General features: G+C 42.4%; 1 protein-coding gene across 2 annotated transcripts in view; it reads left to right on the plus strand.

Annotated features, from left to right (window-relative positions):
* The window catches only part of tbc1d12b (TBC1 domain family, member 12b), a 141383-nt gene that overhangs the window by 69378 nt on the left and 48750 nt on the right, over positions 1 to 23255 (plus strand). For both annotated transcript variants that reach the window (XM_072479043.1, XM_072479044.1), the window contains exon 2: positions 16386 to 16509. In XM_072479043.1, the coding sequence (XP_072335144.1) occupies positions 16386 to 16509 (124 nt within the window). The remainder of the gene's footprint in view (positions 1 to 16385; positions 16510 to 23255) is intronic.

Raw genomic sequence — 23255 nt, forward strand, 5'->3', positions numbered from 1 at the left:
TAGGTCTATAGGACCCGCATTGTAGCGGGTCCTTTTCCTTCTTTAAGAGAAGCGATATCGTTGCTTCAGACATAGTCGGGGGCAGTTGTCCCCTTTCCTTTGCCTCATTAAAGGTCCTCGTCAGTACCGGGGCGAGCAAGTCCACATATTTTCTATAGAATTCGACTGGGAATCCATCCGGTCCCGGGGCCTTTCCCGCCTGCATGCTCCTAATTCCTTTCACCACTTCTTCTACCTCGATCTATGCTCCCAGTCCCACCCTTTCCTGCTCTTCCACCTTGGGAAATTCCAGCCGATCCAAGAAGCCCATCATTCTCTCCCTCCCATCTGGGGGTTGAGCTTCATATAATTTTTTATAAAATGTCTTGAACACTCCATTCACTCTCTCCGCTCCCCGCTCCATCTCTCCTTCCTCATCCCTCACTCCCCCTATTTCCCTCGCTGCTCCCCTTTTCCTCAATTGGTGTGCCAGCAACCTGCTTGCCTTCTCCCCATATTCATACTGTACACCCTGTGCCTTCCTCCATTGTGCCTCTGCAGTGCCTGTAGTCAGCAAGTCAAATTCTACATGTAGCCTTTGCCTTTCCCTGTACAGTCCCTCCTCCGGTGCTTCCGCATATTGTCTGTCCACCCTCAAAAGCTCTTGCAGCAACCGCTCCCGTTCCTTACTCTCCTGCTTCCCTTTATGTGCCCTTATTGATATCAGCTCCCCTCTAACCACCGCCTTCAACGCCTCCCAGACCACTCCCACCTGGACCTCCCCATTATCATTGAGTTCCAAGTACTTTTCAATGCACCCCCTCACCCTTAGACACGCCCCCTCATCTGCCATTAGTCCCATGTCCATTCTCCAGGGTGGGTGCCCTCCTGTTTCCTCCCCTATCTCCAAGTCCACCCAGTGTGGAGCGTGATCCGAAATGGCTATAGCCGTATACTCCGTTCCCCTCACCTTCGGGATCAATGCCCTACCCAGCACAAAAAAGTCTATTCGCGAGTAGACTTTATGGACATAGGAGAAAAACGAGAACTCCTTACTCCTAGGTCTGCTAAATCTCCACGGGTCTACACCTCCCATCTGCTCCATAAAATCTTTAAGTACCTTGGCTGCTGCCGGCCTCCTTCCAGTCCTGGACTTCGACCTATCCAGCCCTGGTTCCAACACCGTATTAAAATCTCCCCCCATTATCAGCTTTCCCATCTCTAGGTCCGGAATGCGTCCTAGCATCCGCCTCATAAAATTGGCATCATCCCAGTTCAGGGCATATACGTTTACCAAAACCACCGTCTCCCCCTGTAGTTTGCCACTCACCATCACGTATCTGCCCCCGTTATCCGCCACTATAGTCTTTGCCTCGAACATTACCCGCTTCCCCACTAATATAGCCACCCCCCTGTTTTTCGCATCTAGCCCCGAATGGAACACCTGCCCCACCCATCCTTTGCGTAGCCTAACCTGGTCTATCAGTTTCAGGTGCGTTTCCTGTAACATAACCACATCTGCCTTAAGTTTATTAAGGTGTGCGAGTACCCGTGCCCTCTTTATCGGCCCGTTCAGCCCTCTCACGTTCCACGTGATCAGCCGAGTTGGGGGGCTTCCTAACCCCCCCCCCTTGTCGATTAGCCATCACCTTTTTCCAGCTCCTCACCCGGTTCCCACGCAGCTGTATCTCCCCCAGGCGGTGCCCCCCGCCCATCCTCTCCCATACCAGCTCCCCCCTCTCCCCAGCAGCAGCAACCCAGTAATTCCCCCCTCCCACCCCCCCCCCCCGCTAGATCCCCCGCTAGCATAATTACTCCCCCCATGTTGCTCCCAGAAGTCAGCAAACTCTGGCTGACCTCGGCTTCCCCCCCGTGACCTCGGCTCGCACCGTGCGACGCCCCCTCCTTCCTGCTTCTCTATTCCCGCCATGATTATCATAGCGCGGAACCAAGCCCGTGCTTCTCCCTTGGCCCCGCCCCTAATGGCCAACGCCCCATCTCCTCCACCTCCCCTCCTCCCCCCATCACCACCTGTGGGAGAGAGAAAAGTTACCACATCGCAGGATTAGTACATAAAACCCCTCTTTGCCCCCCACATTCGCCCCACCACTTTGTTCAAACGTTCTTTTTAATAACCCGCTCATTCCAGTTTTTCTTCCACAATAAAAGTCCACGCTTCATCCGCCGTCTCAAAGTAGTGGTGCCTCCCTCGATACGTGACCCACAGTCTTGCCGGTTGCAGCATTCCAAATTTTATCTTCTTTTTATGAAGCACCGCCTTGGCCCGATTAAAGCTCGCCCTCCTTCTCGCCACCTCCGCACTCCAGTCTTGATAAACGCGGATCACCGCGTTCTCCCATTTACTGCTCCGAGTTTTCTTCGCCCATCTAAGGACCATTTCTCTATCCTTAAAACGGAGGAATCTCACCACTATGGCTCTGGGAATTTCTCCTGCTCTCGGTCCTCGCGCCATCACTCGGTATGCTCCCTCCACCTCCAACGGACCCGCCAGGGCCTCCGCTCCCATTAACGAGTGCAGCATCGTGCTCACATATGCCCCGACGTCCGCTCCCTCCACACCTTCAGGAAGACCAAGAATCCTCAGGTTGTTCCTCCTTGCATTGTTTTCCAGTGCCTCCAACCTTTCCACACATCGTTTCTGATGTGCCTCCTGCGTCTCCGTCTTCACCACCAGGCCCTGTATATCGTCCTCATTCTCGGCTGCCTTTGCCTTCACGACCCGAAGCTCCCGCTCCTGGGTCTTTTGTTCCTCCTTTAGCCCTTCGATCGCCTGTAGTATCGGGGCCAACAGCTCTTTCTTCATTTCCTTTTTGATCTCTTCCACACAGCATTTCAAGAACTCTTGTTGTTCAGGGCCCCATGTTAAACTGCCACCTTCCGACGCCATCTTGGTTTTTGCTTGCCTTCCTTGCCGCTGTTCTAAAGGATCCACTGCAATCTGGCCACTCTCTCCTCCTTTTTCCATCCGTATCCAGGGGGGATTCCCTTCTGGTTTACCGCACAGTGTTTTTAGCCGCCAAAATTGCCGTTGGGGCTCCTATCAAGAGCCCAAAAGTCCGTTTCACAGGGAGCTGCCGAAACGTGCGACTCAGCTGGTCATCGCCGCACCCGGAAGTCCGGTCACTTAAATTTTATTGGTATTTGCAGATGAATAGTATCATTTATAAAAAAAAAAAAAAGAAATAAAGCCATACAAGCAATTTATATCTCTACTATCAAACTGGTCGAAGTGTCACATTCTAATATTCTGATTGGTTCATTCGGTGAAGCTCAGAGGATAGCTTGATTATGGCTGTATGATTGACAAAGTTCTGGGTCAACAAGGTTCAGATATTCAACATCTCTGATTAGTCTTTTTAGCCAAAGGAAGTGAGCATTGCAAGCTCCCCTCTGTAGTTCCTCCTTTGAGTACCTCTAAGTTGAACCCACTCTGCTCCCCAAGCTACAGCCTTGTACTGCCCACTTGCCTCTGCTTTGTCTTTCTGTTACCTAACCCTATGTTTCTTTGCTTGTTCATGTTCTAACTGGTCCAATGTCCTCACAGCACAGTGGGTGTACTTACAGCACATGGACCACAGCGGCTCAAGAAAGTGGCTCACCATGTCCTTCCTGAGGGCAAGTAGGGAAGGGTAATAAATATTGGCCTTGTCAGTGGCATTCACATTCCATCAATGACTAAAAACAGATCGAGAGACCATGAGACACGTGAAACCAACAGAGTGGAAGATATGGAAAGCTGAAACAAAGGCGGAGAGTGATGCAAAGAATTAGAAGCCGTTACAAAAGGCATCTTTTTCACTATGGGTAGGATGCAACAGTGATTATACTGTCATGCATAGTCATAGCTAAAGCATACATAAGTATATAATGTACAATATATCTACAGGTAGGAAATAGTATACTGTATGTAATTGACACTACTAGCAAGTGAGACACTGGCACTGAATGTGAAACATCAACACTGTTTGTTTCCAAGCAACAATGCAGTAAATCAAATGGGAACAAATGAATATAATAAACATTTCCTTGAGTGAACTCCGTACTATGCGATACAAATTATTTTTGCATTTTTCTTGGTGGAAATATTTCAAAAGAGCCAAAAAAAAAGTATTGTATGTTTATTGCATTTGTTTTCTAAATGGAAATATTAAAAGTGAGGCATATTCTTGACTATCCCCATTACATTTAGAATTGGTATCCAAATGTTATTTTTGGGAGACTTTTCAGTGATGGGGAAGGAAACACGTTTGCATTTCAGCTCCAAGTTTCAGCTTTACTAGCTGGTATATAAAGTTAGAAATCTCCAGTTTAAGATGTAGTTTGACTTGGCTGGAGCAATTCGTTTTTAGAAAACCCATTTGGTATTTTGACTAGTAGGAATTTCCCCTTTTCCAAAGCAATAATCATTATAACATTGAATTCAGATTGGGCAGTTTTTAATGTTGATTTTATTTCGTGTTATGGGCGAGATGTTTTCAGAACCCCAAAATGTATCATGGAGTTCAACCAACCTCTCCCTTTAATGGATTGTTGCTTTTGATGCACGCGGCTTGTTGTCCAGGTGTGATATTACAATTATGGACACGTGGTTATTTAAACACAAAACAATGTTTATTCTATGAACTCAACTTAATCTTTTAAATAAACATTGGATCCCTTAACACCCCTTACTTCAAAGATAACCCTGAAAATATTACAACACTAAATAATCCTTCAGTTATCCCTTTCAACATCCATGAGACTTAACACCTTTTAAACAGAAACACATCAGATTAAAGGCTTTACTATTACGAGTTTAAATCACCCAAATGATCCAGAGATAGTCTTTCATGGCAGAGATCACAGCAGATCCAGCTCACTGCAAAACACAGACACACCCACAAGCTCTTTTTCAAACTGAAACTTCAAAATGGCTGAACTGAGCTCAGCTCCACCCACTCTGACATCACTGTTTTCTTAAAGGTACATTGCTTAAATATCCATTTCTTAAAGGTACTCTCAAATGACACCCCCCCCCCCCCCCCCCCCATCCAAGAAAAAAAATAAACCATCAACCTCATGATGGATTCATTTTTCACTTTTGCACCATCCACTAAGAAATGCACACAGTAAAACTACTTTTACGTTTTACAGGCATAATAATATAGTCCATTTTTCTTTGCTCTTCTTCCTCCAACCGAAATCCTCCTCGCTTGACAGTCTCTTTGAACAAAGTCTCTGCACGATCCATCCATTCCTCTACTCCTCGGCATTTCTCTTTAGAATCAGATACTTTAGTTCAATCTGACCACAGAGCCCCTTGCAATTCCCCAATACAGGAGCATTGGTGATCACAGCTTTCAGGCAGTCAAATGCCTGTTGAAAGTCCGCTGTCCCTTGAAATGTTTGACGTTTCTTTAGCAAGCCCATCAGTGGAGTAATCACTCCACAAAACATTTGCACAAAGGTTCGATCAAATTCATTCATGTTCAGAGATCACATTGTCGCCCTTCGTCTTGAGGGTATCGGAAACTCCTCAAGGAAAGTGATTCGGGCTTCTCCAAATTCACTTTTGGCTAGGTTCATCACCAAACCCGCCTCCTGAAGTCGATCGAAGAACTCCATACGATGTTGTAAATGTTCTTTCCATGTCTGGAAGTTGGAAATAAAAGCAGATTGTCCCACTTCCTCAATGTAATCGTTCAAACGTGGGATAGGTTAAGATACCGTTCTCGTAACTGCATTCACCTTTCGATAGTCCACACACAACCGTTGGGTACCGTCTGGTTTAGGTACCATCACTATGGGTGAGCTCCATTGGCTGCAACCCACTTCAATTATGCCATTCTTCAGCATACTCTCAATCTCTGTTAACCTGTGCCAATTTTAAAGGATTAAGTCTATATGGATGTTGTTTGATAGGAACAGCATTTCCCACATCTACATCATGTATAGCCATTTTAGTACTTCCCAATTTATCTCTACAAACTTGCCCATGTGATATCAATAACTCTTTCAGGTCAGTTTGTTTTTCCTCTGGAAGGTAACTTAACAATTCATCCCAATTTTTAAGAACATCATTTTCCAATTTAATTTGAGGTATGTCAAATTCACAGTCACCTGGATTTGGTTTGTCACTGAGATAGAATCATTAAAACCTCCTTTTTCTCTCCTTCCCTTTCAAAGTACCTTTTAAGCATATTCACATGACACACGGTGAGCTTTCCCTCCATCTGGTGTTTTTACCACATAATTCACCTCACTTAATTTCCTTTCAATCTGATACGGTCCATAAAACCTAGCTTTTAAAGGCTCACCTACCACTGGTAACTACACTAAAACTTTATCCCCACTGGCAAAACTACGAACTTTGGATTTCTTGTCCGCTACCTGTTTCATTACATTTTGTGCAACTTTCAAATGTTGTCTCGCCAATTCACCTGCTCGATTTAATCATTCCCTAAAATTTGACACGTAATGCTATAGTGTAATTCTGATTTCTCACCCACCAATTTTTCCTTAATTAATTTAAGTGATCCTCTTACCTCATGACCAAAAATTAGTTCAAAAGGACTAAATTTGGTCGACTCATTAGGTGCATCCCTCATTGCAAACAATGCGAATGGGATTCCTTTATCCCAATCCTCTGGATAATCTTGACAATACGCCCTCAACATTGTCTTCAATGCCTGATGCCACCTTTAAAACGCTCCCTGCGATTCTGGATGGCACGCAGTTAATTTAAATTGTTTTATTCCTAAGATATCCATAACTTCTTTGAATAACTTTGAAGTAAAATTTGATCCTTGATTCAATTGAATTTCTGTGGGTAGTCCATATCTAGTAAATAATTTCAGTAACTCCTCCACAATCCTTTTAGCTGTAATATTACTACTGGAATGGCCTCTGGAAACCGAGTAGACACATCCATTATAGTCAAAAGATATTGATTCCCACTTTTTGTCTTCGAAAGCGAACCTACACAATCAATTAGGACCCTCGTAAAAGGTTCCTCAAATGCTGGAATGGGTATTAAGGGTGCTGGTTTCCCTATCACTTGACATGTGTGACATGATTAACAAAATTTAACTACATCTTTATGTAGTCCAGGCCAATAAAAATGTTTCTGGATTTTAGCTTGAGTTTTCCTTATTCCCAAATGACCTCCCACTGGTACCTCATGTGCAACTCGCAACACCACCTTTCTATACCCTACCGGCAATACTACTTGAAGAACTTCTGCCCACTTTTCATCCGTCTGCATATGTACAGGTCTCCATTTTCTCATCAAGACATCACTTTTACGGTAATAACACTCTGGTATACTCTCAGATTCCTCTTCCGTATATGCTTTCTGATATATCCGTTTTATTTCTACATCTTTCTGTTGTAACTCCGCCAATTTTCCTGAACTAAAAATATCTGCCTCATCCTCCACCTGTTCTCGTTCTTTTTCAACCATCTGATCAAACATTGTTTCTGATAATTGCACTTCAACTTCATCTTCACTCTTTGATTTCTCCTCTTGTCTTAACCTGTGACTTTCCGACCTTGTTACTACACAATCCATAAAAATCCTAGGATATTTGTCTTTCAACACTTCAGTTGTCTGATTTTCCACTGGCTTATCAACCACAGTAGGCATCGCTCCCACCTGCGATCCAGCTATATCATTACCCAAGATAAACTGTATTCCTGTCCAAGATAGTTTATCTGGATTACTCCTACTACCACTTCACCACTCTTCACTGGACTTTCCAACCTTACCTTGTATAATGGAACACTACTCCTCTCACCCTGAATTCCTCATCTCTTACCATTAAAGATTGATTAGCTCCCGTATCTCTTAAAATTGTGACTTCTTTACCTGCTCCTCCTGATACACATGAATAAACTTTACCTACACAATTAAATTCTTTAAATACATCTGGCACCTTCTTAACAATTACTTCTTGAACCGGCTGTACAATCGTTTGCACCTCCTTCGCTTCCCTTGGGTTTTCCTTTACCACGTTAACAAACCCCACTGTCTTATCCTGTTTTACCACATCAGCCTTCCCAGTGCTTTTCTTCAACCATCAACACTGACTTTACATGGCCTAGTTTATTACAGATGAAAACATTTGAAACTAACTTTTCATCTCTTTCCCACCCTCCTGGATTTCTTTTTTAATCTGAGGTGTACACTCCTTATTATCTCCCATCAGATCACCTTTACCTTTACCATTTGAGTATTTCTCATGTCCCCAGTTTCTATCCGTCACCGGCTGAAACTGATGTCAGAAACCAATCTTTGATTTATGAACTAATTCATAATCATCTGCCATTTCTGCTGCTAATCTCGCAGTTTTAACCCTCTGTTCTTCCACATGCGTTCTCACTACATCAGGAATTGAATTTTTATACTCTTCCAAAAGTATAATTTCTCAGAGCTTCATTCGCTTCGTCTATTTTCAAAGCCCTAATCCACCTATCAAAATTACTCTGTTTGAGCCTTTCAAACTCCATGTATGTTTGACCAAATTCTTTCCTTAAATTTCTAAACCTTTGTCTGTAAGCTTCAGGCACTAGCTCATATGCACTTAAGATGGATTTCTTCACCGCCTCATACGTTCCAGATACCTCCTCCGGTAGTGATGCAAACACTTCACTAGCCCTACCTACCAGCTTTGTTTGAATCAGTAATACCCACATGTCCTGTGGCCATTGCATTTGATTAGCTACCTTCTCAAATGAAATGAAAAGGCTTCTACCTCCTTCTCGTCAAACCTTGGCAATGCTTGGACATATTTAAATAGATCCCCACCACATCTTTGACTATGACGCCCTGTCTCATTATCCTCATCCATCTCCTCCAACTGTACGTGTCCCTTTGCATCTGCCAATTTTAACTGATTTTCATGTTTCAGAGCCATTTTCCAAAGTTCAAACTCTCTTTTTCCCTTTCCTCTCTATCTCTTTCTTTCTTCTCCTTTTCTTTTTCCTCTCTATCTCTATCTCTTTCTTTTTCTATCATTGCATATTCAAGCCGCTTTAATTCTTTTTCATGTTCAAATTGCTTAATCTGCAACTGGAGCTTTGCCATACCTAATGAGTCAGAATGTATCACAGGCAAACGTAAATGCGCAGATACCGCGTTAAGTACCTCATCTTTTTGTGTATTTTGCTAGGCAATGTTAACTGCAATGCTTTTGCCAAACCTAACGGTCTGTTTTTAGTCTCTGTCAGTAAGGTATCACGTGTTAAGGTGTCCACCCCCAAAAACCTCAGCCTCCGAAAGAGCCAACGTTCACAACACACTCCCCACTTAACCTAAAATACCACACCGGAAAAGCAACAATCCTTCACTGTCTTTAAGCTCACAAAAGCCAATCCAATAGATAGACTTTTATCCCCTCGAGCCCCCAATTGTTATGGGCGAGGTGTTTTCAGAACCCCAAAATGTATCATGGAGTTCAACCAACTTCTCCCTTTAATAGATTGTTGCTTTTCCGAGCACACGACCTGTTCTCCAGGTGTGATATTACAATTATGGACACGTGTTTTTTTTTTTAAAACACAAAACAATGTTTATTCTATGAACTCAACTTAACCTTTTAAATAAACATTGGATCCCTTACTTCAAAGATAACCCTGAAAATATTGCAACACTGAATAATCCTTCAGTTATCCCTTTCAACATCCGTGAGACTTAACACCTTTAAACAGAAACACATCAGGTTAAAGGCTTTACTATTATGAGTTTAATAACCCAAATGATCCAGAGATAGTCTTTCACAGCACATCCAGCTCACTGCAAAACACAGACACACACCCAAGCTCTTTTTCAAACTGCAACTTCAAAATGGCTGAACTGAGCTCAGCTCCACCCACTCTGACATCACTGTTTTCTTAAAGGTGCATTGCTTAAACATCCATTTCTTAAAGATACTTTCACATGACTCTCGTGTGACTTTTACAGCAGCCGGGAAAACTGTAAATGTCAGAAACCTAAAATATGAAGACCGAATGTTCGCAGTAAACAGCTGGTTTTATTATCTGAAAAGGGAAAAATTGCTTAAAATTCTGTTATGACCAAGTGTTGCACTAAAACCTTGGTTGATGATGCCTACCGATAGGCCTGTTATGATCATATGTATACGCATGCAAATGTCAGCCTTTGTTTTTCAGGGATTAAGTGTGTTGTGATAATTTATTACTTAATTAAATAATTTAAAGGCACTCACTGGAACCTTTAGATTTTCCTTCCACAAATTCTAGCAACAATCACCCAGCCAATCGACAAGTCTGCGTACTACAGTCTTTCTTAATGCCTTCTAAAACAATAGCAAGTACACAGTTCAACTTAAACAGGAGGAACAAAATTGCAGAATGACTTAACAAGCACCAGCAAAATGGTAATTTGGACCCAAGAGCCATCCGACTCAATGCATCAGAGAAATGAAGAAAGAAAAAACTCAGGTACATTAAAAGTGACTGTTGGTATTCGGTCAGGAAATGAAAATTTCACCACATCTGTCATTTCCACCATTTTGTCATCTGACATTGAGAGCAGAATGCATATTGATTAACCTGTATTGATAATATGAATGAAGCACCGATGAACTTTGACATGCTGGCAAACAAGATCATTACATTACCAAGATTGGTGAAAAGTCTGTCCTTCTAAAGATGACTGGCCACGGGAAGATGCAGTTACAAAGGTTCCAATTATTTGTCATTCATTTGGTGTTCAAAGGTATGGCCAATGACACTAAATTAGAGTAGATGGTGATATTTAAGCACTAAGCTCTCCCAAAAGATACTTTTTTTGAAATTGAGTGCCCAATTCATTTTTCGAATTAAGGGGCAATGTAGCATGGCCAATCCACCTACCCTGCACATCTTTGGGTTGTACGAGTGAAACCCATGCAAACGCGGGGAGAATGTGCAAACGGAAGCCGGGGTCGAACCTGGGACCTCGGCGCATGAGGCAGCAGTGCTATCCACTGCGCCACCGTGCTGCCCCCCCCCCCCCCCCGCCCAAAGAGAAATTTCAGAAAGACGTCTTTCATGAAAAAAGCTGGCTGAAGGTGACTGCAAGAAATGGAATTTGAGGCCAGGATGACTTGTGCCAAGAAAAGGTTTGCTCATTTGGGACTTGTTCAAATCTCACCTTGTTGATGTAGTTTGTGATGTGAGATCAGCCAACACCGGTATGTGGCAATTCCTGGCGATCTCACAAATATTGTTCAACCTTTGCGTATGTATATAAATGAACAGCTCTAGACCGTATCTGAAAGTGGAACAACTGGATGTTGAAGACGAGAAACATTAATGAAGGTGCAAATATGTGAGCAACATTGTTCCAATGGGCCATAGCTGCATGGAATAAATTTGTTTCCAATTTTGTCAAAGAAAAGGGCATTTCTCAAGTGTGGAATATCGAATACACTCATCAGCACTCGGGATGATTTCCTGTGGAATGATTATACCAAAGATGCCAGTGATACCAATGATTAAGATTAGGAAGATCAGTATACTGCTATATAGCCAGCCTACAGGAGCAATTGTTTGGTGATTCATTTGGTGTTCAGAGTGATTTCAAAAGACTTCCAAGTGAATTGTTTGTTATATATTTATATTGTGTTGGATGAAATGTACCACATGTAGTTTTTAATGGTATAAAATAAATAAATGTTAGAGAATGATCTCTAGTGTTGCTGGTATTTACTTTATTCCTTTGGAATAGTTTTTTTTGGGCTCAAGTCAATCTATCAAAAGTATCACCCATGTGAAAGTCAACCCCATGACCTTTGACCTTTAAAAGAAAGTGCCATCAGAAATTTGTCTGATACATGAGTATCTATGTTATTTCAAACAAGAGAACTTGAACCCATTGATCTGAACTGCTCCAAATCAAGATTCCAAAGGTGAAAAGATAATACTGGGCAAATATGCCACACAGACCTTAATACCGCTTATCTTTTTAAATGTCCTACAGAGCAAGTAAGCTGAAATTATATGCCCACCTTTCACTTGCTGACTCCTGAACCTAGTGTGAATGGTCATCTTTATATTGAACAAGTTGTATTTGTATAGCTCCATTAATGTAAGAAAATGTCCCATGGTGGAGCATTACACACAATTTCACACTAAACCAGCAGGAACTATTAGGATAATCAAAAGCTTGGTCAAAGAGTTAGGTTTTAAGAGTATCTTAAAAGAGGACGTGAGGTGGTGAGGTTTAGGGTGGGTATTCTATGGTAACTTCATTGCAGTGTTGATGTAAGCCTACTTGTGATAATAAAGATTATTATATATTATGTAGTGCTTTAGGTCCATGGCAGCCAAAAGCAATGACGTCAATAGTGGGATAATTAAAAACCAAGTTAAACATTGCTGCATTGAAATTTTATTGTATTTACAACTTCAGTTCTGAACAGAAGCCTGCTACCCAACTTGAGTCTCCAACTGTCCAGGCTCTTGGTGATTGTGAGTTTGCTCCCTGTGATATTCTGTAAGCCCCAGCCCCATGGCTGTCAAAAGAAATACAGTTTGCAAAATGGGACTAGTTTCCATCCGCTGAAATTGAATTTTGGCAATTAATAAATGTCTGTCTCTACAGCAGGGGACCAGTGCTGAGTCCTGCAGCCCCCCACTGGAAGCAACCTACCAGTAACAAAAACATCCATCAACAAATTACCCTTTGTTTCCTGCCACTGATCCAGTTTTGTATCTAGCTCGCTACATTCCCCTGGATCCCATGGGCTTTTATTTTTTTAACCAGCCTGCCATGTGGGACGTTGTCAAATGCCTTGTTAAAATTTATGTAGACCACATCAATTGCACTACCCTCATCAATCCTCCTTGTTACTTCCTCAAAATTTTCATTCAAATTAACTCAACATAACTGTTCCATAATAAATCCATGCTGACTGATCTTGATTAATTCGTGCCTTTCTAAGTGACACTTTACCGTGTCCCTTATTTGCCCACTACAGAGGACAGACTGACTGGCCTGTAATTATTTATTCTGCCCCTCACTCCTCCCTTTTTAAATAAAGTTACAATATTAGCAGACCTTCCATCTGCTCTGGCACCCAGTGAGGTTTGAAACATGGTCAGAACCTCCTCGGTTTCCTCCCTGGTTTCTTTTAACAGCCTGGCGCTCATGACTTGTTCACTTTAAAGGTTGCTAATCACCTTTAATAGTTCCAAGTCAGGATGGTGTGTGGGTTGGCTGGGAACCTGAAGGTGGTGGTGTTCCCATGCATCTGTTGCCTTCTAGGTGGTAGAGCTGGGGGTGTTTGGAAGGTGTTGTCGAAGGAAGCTTGGTGTGTTGGTGCCGTGCATCTTATCGGTGATGCGCACTTGCCACTGTGTTGGGGTGGAGGGAGTAATTGTTAAAGGTGGTGGATGAGATGGCAAACCATCAGACTGCTTTGTCCTAAATGACATTGAGCTCCTTGAGTGTGGTCAACTATGTCAAAGACTTCAAACTATTCAAGAAGCATAAGGAGGGCTGCATTACCATTACCACGGTAGCATAGAGCCGTCTTTTGATTTGAGAGGTTTTGGGGCTGGGTCAGGATGGATACCCGATTGAAGGAATTTAAAGAGTTTCAGGAAAGATTTAGGAATTTGGCGAGCAAAGGGAGTAGGAGATTAGTATGTATAGAAATTCCTTTCTGGAAGTGACTTTAAATGTTGGTGAAGTTCTGCAGAGTAATTTGTAGTTTGTCTTTAATGTATGATACAATTAAGGAAGTGAGATATTAAGAGATTTTAATTGATAGAATTGAAGAGTGGACCTGCTATTTGCAAATGGAAACTAATCAAAACTGTCAAACATCGATTCTCTGCAAATGTTATTGTACAATTTAATCGCTAACATATAGGGATCATGTTTCCATTTATTGCTTACAGTAGCAATTGCTATTGATTCAATCATTAATTTCTTCTAAGACCATTGATCGTGGATTCTACTTGTGGGACCTTGAACTCCATTGCATTTCTTGGGGATGAGAGAATAGAAATGACCTACCAGCATGTTACAAATCAAATTTGGCAAGTTGCATTTGTTGTGTCAATATGACCTGAAAAGAAAACCAAAACTTTATTCCTTTTGTTATTTTGGCGCACAGTGGCAAAAGTGTGCACCATATACAAGATGCACTGCAGCAACTCGCCAAGCGTCGTCCTCCTGAACCATATCTTCATTGTTGCTGGGTCAAAATCTTGAAACACTCTTTCTAACCGATCACATGGGCAGCACTGGTGCATCTCCTCGAGGGTAGTAGGGGATGAGCAACAAATGATGAGCACATCCCCAAAATGATTATTGGAAAACAAAACATTGCCTCTTCACAATTTTGAGATCATCATTGTAAAATTGGCACCATATATAAGATGCATTGCAGCAACTCACCAAGCCTCCTCCTCTTGAACCCAGCCAACTGTTGCCACCTAGAAGGACCAGAGCAGCAGACACGAGGGGCAGCACCACCTGTAAGTTTCCTTCCAAGCCACATATACTGACATGGAACCATATTGCTATGCCTTCATTGTTGCTGGGCCAAGATCCCGAAACTTTCTTCCTGACCGATCACATGGGCTTCAACGGTGCACCTTCTCAAGTGTAGTTGGGCATGGGCAACAAATGATGAGCACATCCCCAAAATGACTTTTTTTTAAATTTGACCTGGGGCATTTTGCCTCTTAACAGTTTTGAGATCATCATTGTAAAATTGGTAGAATTAGCAGTCAATTGTGTATATATTTTGGTGTTTAATTACATTGCTCATCTTGTACATATTAGTTTTTATTCTAATTTTCTCCAATATGATTCCATGTATAATGGCACCTTGTTCAAGTGACAGTTTGAAGTCTGGCGAGTGAAATTATTCAGTGAAGATAGAGAAATGCTTGTTGCATGTTGTGTTCAAGCCAAATTCAACTATGGCAAAGTGAACCCTTTCTGTCTCTTATGCAAATCCATCTTATGCTGTGCATTTTCATAATCCATTTGAGCAGTTCCTTTGAATCTTGACATGGACATCAAGTAAATAAAATTTAAAATGACTGGCATGTTCTGCGCTGTAGCAGAATGTTCTATAATGAGATTGTGAGCTATACCTCTTTGAGGTCTGTTGCAGAATGTTTGTATTGTACTGTATAATATTTGTAGGATGTATTGACAACTACTCCGTATGCTTATTTGGTTTTATTTTCATTCCAGTTCTGTAATAATTTGCAAGTACTCAGTTGAAAAGTAACATGTGTTTGAAAGCTATGGTAGATCTGATTGGCAGATTGGTTGCTTGATTGTTATTTATTCAATCAATTGCTGGTGCATGTGCATAAAACAAAACTTACAACTTTTAAGTTATGGACATTACCATTAAAAGTAAAGCATTTAGACTTCACTGTGTAAGCGCGTTTGTGTATCTTTATGGTAAAATGAATGCACAATGTCATTACATTTGGACACGATTACCGCACTATTTATGTTACTGAATCTCGTGATTTTATGCTTTACTACATGTAGTTAACCACATTTTGACTTGTGTATTACTGCAACTATATTGAAAGTATTGCGACTCTTCTCCAACTCTAGGTCTTCACCCTCACAGGGTTTATACTCGGTAATATAACATTGACCCTTTCCTGAAGGATTTCGCCATTGCTTTTGATTATTCATAGTGCTCAGATCCTGATTACAAACAGAATAGCAATCTCTTAAGCTGATGTTCAAATAAATTTGCCTTTGTACTTCGTTGATACTGGCTACCGACAATAACGCAAGATTCAAACGCTGCCCTTTAGAGGAGAACCTTATTTGAACAAAATCAATTCTATATTTGATTTTCGTTTTCGTTGTTATGCAACCTGCAACAGTTATCAAAGATTTTGTGCTATAGGAGTGTTTTGATATGTTTAGATTTTCTTAAAAGTATTGTCAAAGTCATAGTGATATTACATTTCTTTGTATTCATACCAGAGATGTCGACACAATATATATGTCTGTGGTATATCAGTGGTGCGGCTGAAGATACACACTAACATCCATTATTTAAAGAAGTTCTTAAAGGGTACAAAAGGACTGGTTTAGCTCAGTGGGCTAACTGCAGAACAAGGCCAGCAGCGCGGATTCAATTCCCGTACCGGCTGAGAATTCTGAATTATCCTCAGTGTACCCGAACAGGCACCGGAGTGTGGCGACTAGGGGCTTTTCACAGTACCTTCATTGCAGTGTTAATCTAAGCCTACTTGTGACAATAAAACTATTATTATGTGCCACAGCTGTGAAAATTTGATTTTGCCTTCTCTGTTTGTTAATAGAGAACAAATCTGAAATGTTTGCCAATATTTTTCTGAAGCGAGTGAAAGCACTGATCGGTATTTCTTTGCTTTTTGTTTCTTAGAAGTTTTTTTACCAAGAAGACAAAGGAACCCATTCCTTCTGCTTTTAGTGCTCCTGGTTGGAAGTTATTTGGAAAAATCCCACCAAGAGAAAATTCACAGAAGGATTCCAAAACAATACAGCAGGTATACATTTAAAAGAAAATTCAAAGTGTACCAATGTGCCTTGCAGAGTATACCTGTTTAGATCAAAGATGTTCTGTTTGCTACCTGGCCCGTGGTCGGTAGATTTTGGTGATTTAAAGTTAATCTATTGGTTACACTTCCTTTCATTGCAAAATCTGTGATCTTCTATGGCAATGACAAAAGTAAATAAATGATAAATATTTTGTGTGAATAACATCTGTTAATAATATTTTGTATTGATAGAAACATGAAGCATGAAAAGTTTGAAATAGTAGCTTTGATATTTTCTGAAAAACACAATCGCTGGGATAAGGATCAGAGTTATTGATGTAATTGGAGACAAACTGCAGAATGTGACATGTACCTAAAAGACCATTGCCAAGGAAACAATAGAAATTCAATTCCAATGCGCTGTAACACTTTTTCCACAGTAACCTTGCATTGCACTCAAATAGTGGTGTTCTTTCACATGACTGCAAGGGTTGGCTAATCTGAAGTCAGTGGTGCAAGATGGTAGTAGCTGATCTCCTTTCTCCGTAATGATTCATGTGTGGAATGTGTTAATTCCTATGTTCTAGAACGAAAGCTCACAGATGTAAGTTGAAAGGCGGTAGATTTAACACTGAGATACGAAGGAGCTGCATGTAGAGAGTGGTGAATTTGTAGAAGGAGGTGCCACATAGTGCGGTGGAGTTTGCATCATTAAATGGTTTCAAGAAGGAGATGGATATATTTCTGATGGAAAAACTGGTTAAAGGGATATGGGGAGCAGGCAGGGAGGTGGATTTGAGACGAGGAAGAGCTCAGCCATGATCTGATTGAATGGCAGATCAGGCTTGAAGAACTGAATTGTCCACTTCTCCTAGTTCCTATGTTCTGAGTTGGTTCCAGATCACTTATATCCTCACTGTTCACTGGATGGAAGGATTGTTAGTGTTATCTACTTGTTTCTGTTTTATTTGATGATCAATCGCAAAGATCACAGTTGGGCGCAAAGTCCACCCATTTGGAGAAGGCTTTCTTGTTTCTACTCGTACACTTTCCTTATCCACAAATTCAAAATTTACTCTGAATGCATTTTAAAACTTAATTTGAAAAAAGATCCTTCATATTTAATGGCAGTAACTTTGTGGGAGGTGGGAGGATGAGGTGGGTGGCTAGCACATGGACAAAACTCTTAAGCATTCACTAGACATAAGGCACCAAACAAAGGAGACTATTAGTCGTTAGTGATATTTCTAATCATGACTGAGGTTGATGGTAATTATACAACTGAATAAATCATAATCAATTGCTGCAACACAAGACCATGTAGTGCACATAATTTGGTGCAGCCTTTAGGAACCCCAAATCCATTGATTTCACTTGAGGTTGATTACTGATTATACTACTACAATTGTACAAAAGTAATTTATCTATAAATTGTAGCAGAGTTACAAGTACACAGCTTGTCAAAAGCAGCTATTCTAGTGTTTGATGCTCCCAAATCTTGACAGTCAGCAAGAAAGAATGAAAAAAGTGTAGCTACATGTATAATTGGGAAGTGATAGTTTGGCAGAAATTGGAATCAGATGGTAAAGGCCCCTCGGCACCCAGGGAATTATGTCTCCGATAAAGGATGAGTTGGTATATATACAACTTAAATATATGTTGGTAGCTATCTGCATTGTCGAGCTAAGCTTGAATGCAATACTACCTGCCTCTTCTCTGACACTGAATCAAATTGCATATTCCAGACACAATGCTGGGTGGCTAATACCCAATTTCTTTATTTGTTCATGGAATGTAGGCATTGCTGGCATTCAAGCATTTATTGCCCTTAAGGTGGTGATGAGCCATCACTTTGAACAGCTGCAGTTCATGTGATTTAGGTAGTACAGGAGTTTTGAATTTTGACCCAGTGACAATGAAGGAGCAATGAAATATTTCAAAGTCGGGTTGATGTAGATTTTAGAGGAGAACCTGCAGGTGGTGGTGTTCCCATGTGTCTGCTGCTCTTGTTCTTCTAAGTGGTAGAGCTACAATCATTGAATTCAGCTGCTTCGTAATGATCGTTCTTCATCATAAAAGTCAGGAGTGGTAATGTTCGTTAATGACATCAGTGTTCTGTTGCTCAGAAAATGAAACCGTCTATGCACACAAGCAGAAGGACCTGGACATTCAGACTTGGGCAGTTAAGTGTCAAACATTCTTACTATGTAACCACCATCCCTTGACACCCAATAGCATTATTTCTGAATCCCCTTCCAACATCTTTGGGGACAGCATTGACCAAAAACTTAACTGGACTAGCCACATACTGTGGCTACAGGAGCAGGTCAGAGGCTGGGTTGTGATTCAGCTTCCAACACAACCCCAAGAATTTGAAATGCGACCACAACTTTCCAGCCAGTGAGGAGTTTCCCCCCCTTGATTGTCATTGACTTGATTTTTCTAAGGCTTCTTGATATGACACCCGGTCAATTGTTGCCTTGATGTCGAGGGCAATATTTCTCTTTCCCTCCCTCCCACCTGGAACTGAGCTCCTTCGTTAATTTTTTGAACCAATCTCACATTGAATTGTGTAGTCGGCTGTCCTGGCAGAACTCAAACTGAGCATGAGAGCAGGTTATTTGGTAACCAAGTGTCCCTTAATAATGTGTCAACACATCTTTCATCACTTTGAGAGTAGGTTGATGGGGCAGTGGTTGGTTGGATTGGATTTGACCTGTTTTTTCATGGACAGGACATAACTGGGCAATTTTACACATTGCCTGGTAGATAGTGGTGTAACTATTGGAATAGCTTGGTTGAAAGCGGGGTTAGTTCTGGAGCTCAAGATGAGATTTTGCGGTATCCAGTGTGCTTAGCTATTTCTTTATCAGCTGGAGTGAATTGAATTGTCTGAACACTGGCGTCTGTGATGTTGTGGACTTCGGGAGGGGATGGAGATGTGTCATCCAATTGACAGTTCTAGCTGAAGACGGTGTAAATGCTTCAGTCTTTTTCACTCGGGTTGGCTCCACTGGGAGGTTCATGGAACTCTTTCAACTACCATTCACTGCTGGATGTGACAAAACATCAAAGTTTTGACCTGATTGTTGATTGTGGAATCATTTATCATAGAATCATAGAATTTACAGTGCAGAAGGAGGCCGTTCAGCCCATGGGTCTGCACCGGCCCTTCGAAAGAGCAACCTACTTAGGCCTACCCCTCCACCCTATCCCTGTAACCCAGTAACCCCACATAACCTTTTTGGACACTAAGGGGAAATTTAGCATGGCCAATCCACCTGACCTGCACATCTTTGGACTGTGGGAGGAAACCAAAGCACCCGGAGGAAACCCACGTAGGCATGGGTTGAAAGTGCAAACGCCCCACACCACGCAGACAGTTACCCGATGCCAGAATTGAACCCGAGACCCTGGAGCTGTGAGGCAGCAGTGCTAACCACTGAGCTACCGTGTCACCCCATTTGGCTTTGTCTTGTGCATGATGTGTCCGCTGTTAACATGCATGTAGTCCTGCATTGTAGCTCCACCTGGTTAATTATCTCTGGTGCTGCCCCTGCCATGTTCCTCTTCATGAGCAGAGTTGATCCCCTAGATGGCAATGTGAGGGATATACTAGACCATAAGGTTACAGATTCTGGCTGATTACAATACTGTAGATGGCTCTCAATGTCTCAGGTGCCCAGGTTGAGCTATTCAATATGTTCTGAATCTATTCCATTCAGCATGATGATCGTGCCAGTCATGGAGGGCATATTCGGTGTGAAGACAGGACTTTATCTCCACGAGGACTGTAATACAACTGAGTGACTTGCGAGGCTATTTCTGAGGGCAGTAGAGAGTTACCCACATTTCCATGGGTCTCAAATCTCGTATATAAGCCAGACCATCTAAGGTCACCAGACTTTGTTCCCTAAAAGCCATTAGTGAATCAAATAGTTTTTTTTTTAATCTATTCCATTCAGCATGATGATCGTGCCAGTCATGGAGGGCATATTCGGTGTGAAGACAGGACTTTATCTCCACGAGGACTGTAATACAACTGAGTGACTTGCGAGGCTATTTCTGAGGGCAGTAGAGAGTTACCCACATTTCCATGGGTCTCAAATCTCATATATAAGCCAGACCATCTAAGGTCACCAGACTTTGTTCCCTAAAAGCCATTAGTGAATCAAATAGTTTTTTTTTAAATCTATTCCATTCAGCATGATGATCGTGCCAGTCATGGAGGGCATATTCGGTGTGAAGACAGGACTTTATCTCCACGAGGACTGTAATACAACTGAGTGACTTGCGAGGATATTTCTGAGGGCAGTAGAGAGTTACCCACATTTCCATGGGTCTCAAATCTCATATATAAGCCAGACCATCTAAGGTCACCAGACTTTGTTCCCTAAAAGCCATTAGTGAATCAAATAGTTTTTTTTTACACCGATCTTGTAATTTCAAGGTCATTGTGAATGTGGTGGAGACAGATTCATCTATAATTTTCAAAAGAGAATCGGATAATTATCTGAAGGGAAGTTTGCAGGCTACAGTAGAACTCGGGAGAGGAATAGCGGAGTTGTTTTTGTAGAGAGCCAGCTCCGACGCAAAGGGCCGAATGTCTATCTTCTGTGCTGACTGCACCTACATCTCTTGCTTCCTATGTACTCGTACACCTCTGTCTTGTCTGTCTCACTCTTCTATAATAATAATCTATAATAATCTTTATTGTCACAGGTAGGCTTACATTAACACTGCAATGAAGTTACTGTGGTAAAGCCTCTAGTCGGCACATTCTGGCACCTGTTTGGGTACACGGGGGGAATTCAGAATATCCAATTCACCTCTCTTTCGGGACTTGTGGGAGGAAACTGGAGCACCCAGAGGAAACGCACGCAAACGCAGGGAGAACATGCAGACTCCGCACAGACAGTGACCCAAGCCGGGAATCAAACCTGGGACCCTGGAGCTGTGAAGCAACAGTGCTACCAACTGTGTGCCAGTGATGTGTTTCAGACCTGAAATACATTTACGGAAGTAAATTCCCATTGTCTAGCACTGTCTGCTTGGAATAAATTTTCTCCACAGACCAATGAATAAGCATAATTCAAACTTTTGTTGATCTAACTTTTCTGCAATACTCTGAATTATACATTCTTGTTCCTTCCAACTTATTGGACTTCTAGTAGATTGATCACCATTTAATTGAGTGTACAAAACTTTTCAAAAATCCTTTCTCCCTGAAATATCTGACAATTGTTTCAATCCAGAGTCCTCCCCCTATCTCCATGCCTAGTTCCTCCGTACAGTTTTTTCATTGTCTCATCCAGGGGCCAGTGTACCACCTCTAACAGTCTCCATACATGTCCACACAGTGCCCCCCCTGCACAGGAACTCGCCTCCAACCTCACCTACTCCTCGTACCAGTTCTGCTGAGTCCCCTCAATAGCAAAACTGTAGGTTTGGGAAGGCCAGGCCTCCTTTGTAGAAGTTTCTTTTGAATCCTTGGGTTCTTCTCCACCCAGACAAACGCCATGATTGATTTAGGAACTGTGTTGATGTAGATCTGTAGGGATCTGAACAGGAAGAGGAATCTGAGCAGTGGGTTCATTTTGAACATCTGAACTCTCCCTGCCGAGGAGAGTTCAAATGAGCTCCACCACTGCAGATTCTTTTGTGACTTCTTCCACCAGACTTGTCAGGTTCAATTTGTGGATCAGTCCAGTCGTTGGCTATTTAGATCCCCAGTTGGCGGAATTTAGTCTAGGCCCATTTGAATTCCCCAGCTCTATCCCTCCCCCTGCGGGTTCACATGGAAGATCTCGCTCTTGCTCCGGTTAAGCTGCGAAGGCTCTGACCTTTTAGGAGTTTCATTATCCCTTCCGTGCTGGCCCAGGCATTCGAGATATAGTGGAGCAGGTCATCTGCATACAGTGAGACTCTATGCTCTGTCTCCCCTTTGGATACTTACCTCTCCACACCTTTGACACTGAGGGTGATTGCCAGAGGCTCAATTGTGAGGCCAAACAGTAGTGAGGATAAAGCGCATCCCTGCCTTACACCTCTGTGCAGCCGGAAGTATCTTGAGCTGGTGGTGTTTGTCCGTACGCTCGCTATGGGTGCGCTGTACAGTAAATTCACCCAGGTTGTGAACCCTGACCAGAACTCAAACCGTTCTAGTACCTCTAGGAGGTACTTCCATTAGCCTCTGTCAAAGGACGTCCTCAGCTGGAGAGCCAGCAGGCGGGTGGCTTTGTCTTCATGCTCATAAAAGGTCCCCCATGACTGGGGGAGCTGGTGCACCTCTTTCCCAGTGGAGAGCAGGCCAAAGTCCATTTGTAATTTTTTCCTCTCCACCAGTCATTCCACGGTTGAAGCCGTGGGGTACCGCCAATCCACCTCCAGTATGGAGTTGAGCAGCTGTTGTCTATGGCCTGTGATATCTGATCGAAAAGCCTTCTCGGCAAGAAGGACCGTGTCCAGCCTCCATGGGGGAGCGTTGAGCCTGGTCCGTCTCCAACCTCCCATCCATGTAGTGTGGAGTGCGGTCGGAGATTACGATTGTAGACTCTTCTGAAATGAAATGAAAATCGCTTATTGTCACAAGTAGGCTTCAAATGAACTTACTGTGAAAAGCCCCTAGTCGCCACATTCCAGCGCCTGTTCGGGGAGGCTGTTACGGGAATCGAACTGTGCTGCTGGCCTGCCTTGGTCTGCTTTCAAAGCCAGCGATTTAGCCCTGTGCTAAACAGCCCTGCGTGGGGCAGTAC

The sequence above is a fragment of the Scyliorhinus torazame genome, chromosome 16, assembly GCF_047496885.1.
Source record: "Scyliorhinus torazame isolate Kashiwa2021f chromosome 16, sScyTor2.1, whole genome shotgun sequence".
Classification (NCBI taxonomy): Eukaryota; Metazoa; Chordata; class Chondrichthyes; order Carcharhiniformes; family Scyliorhinidae; genus Scyliorhinus; species Scyliorhinus torazame.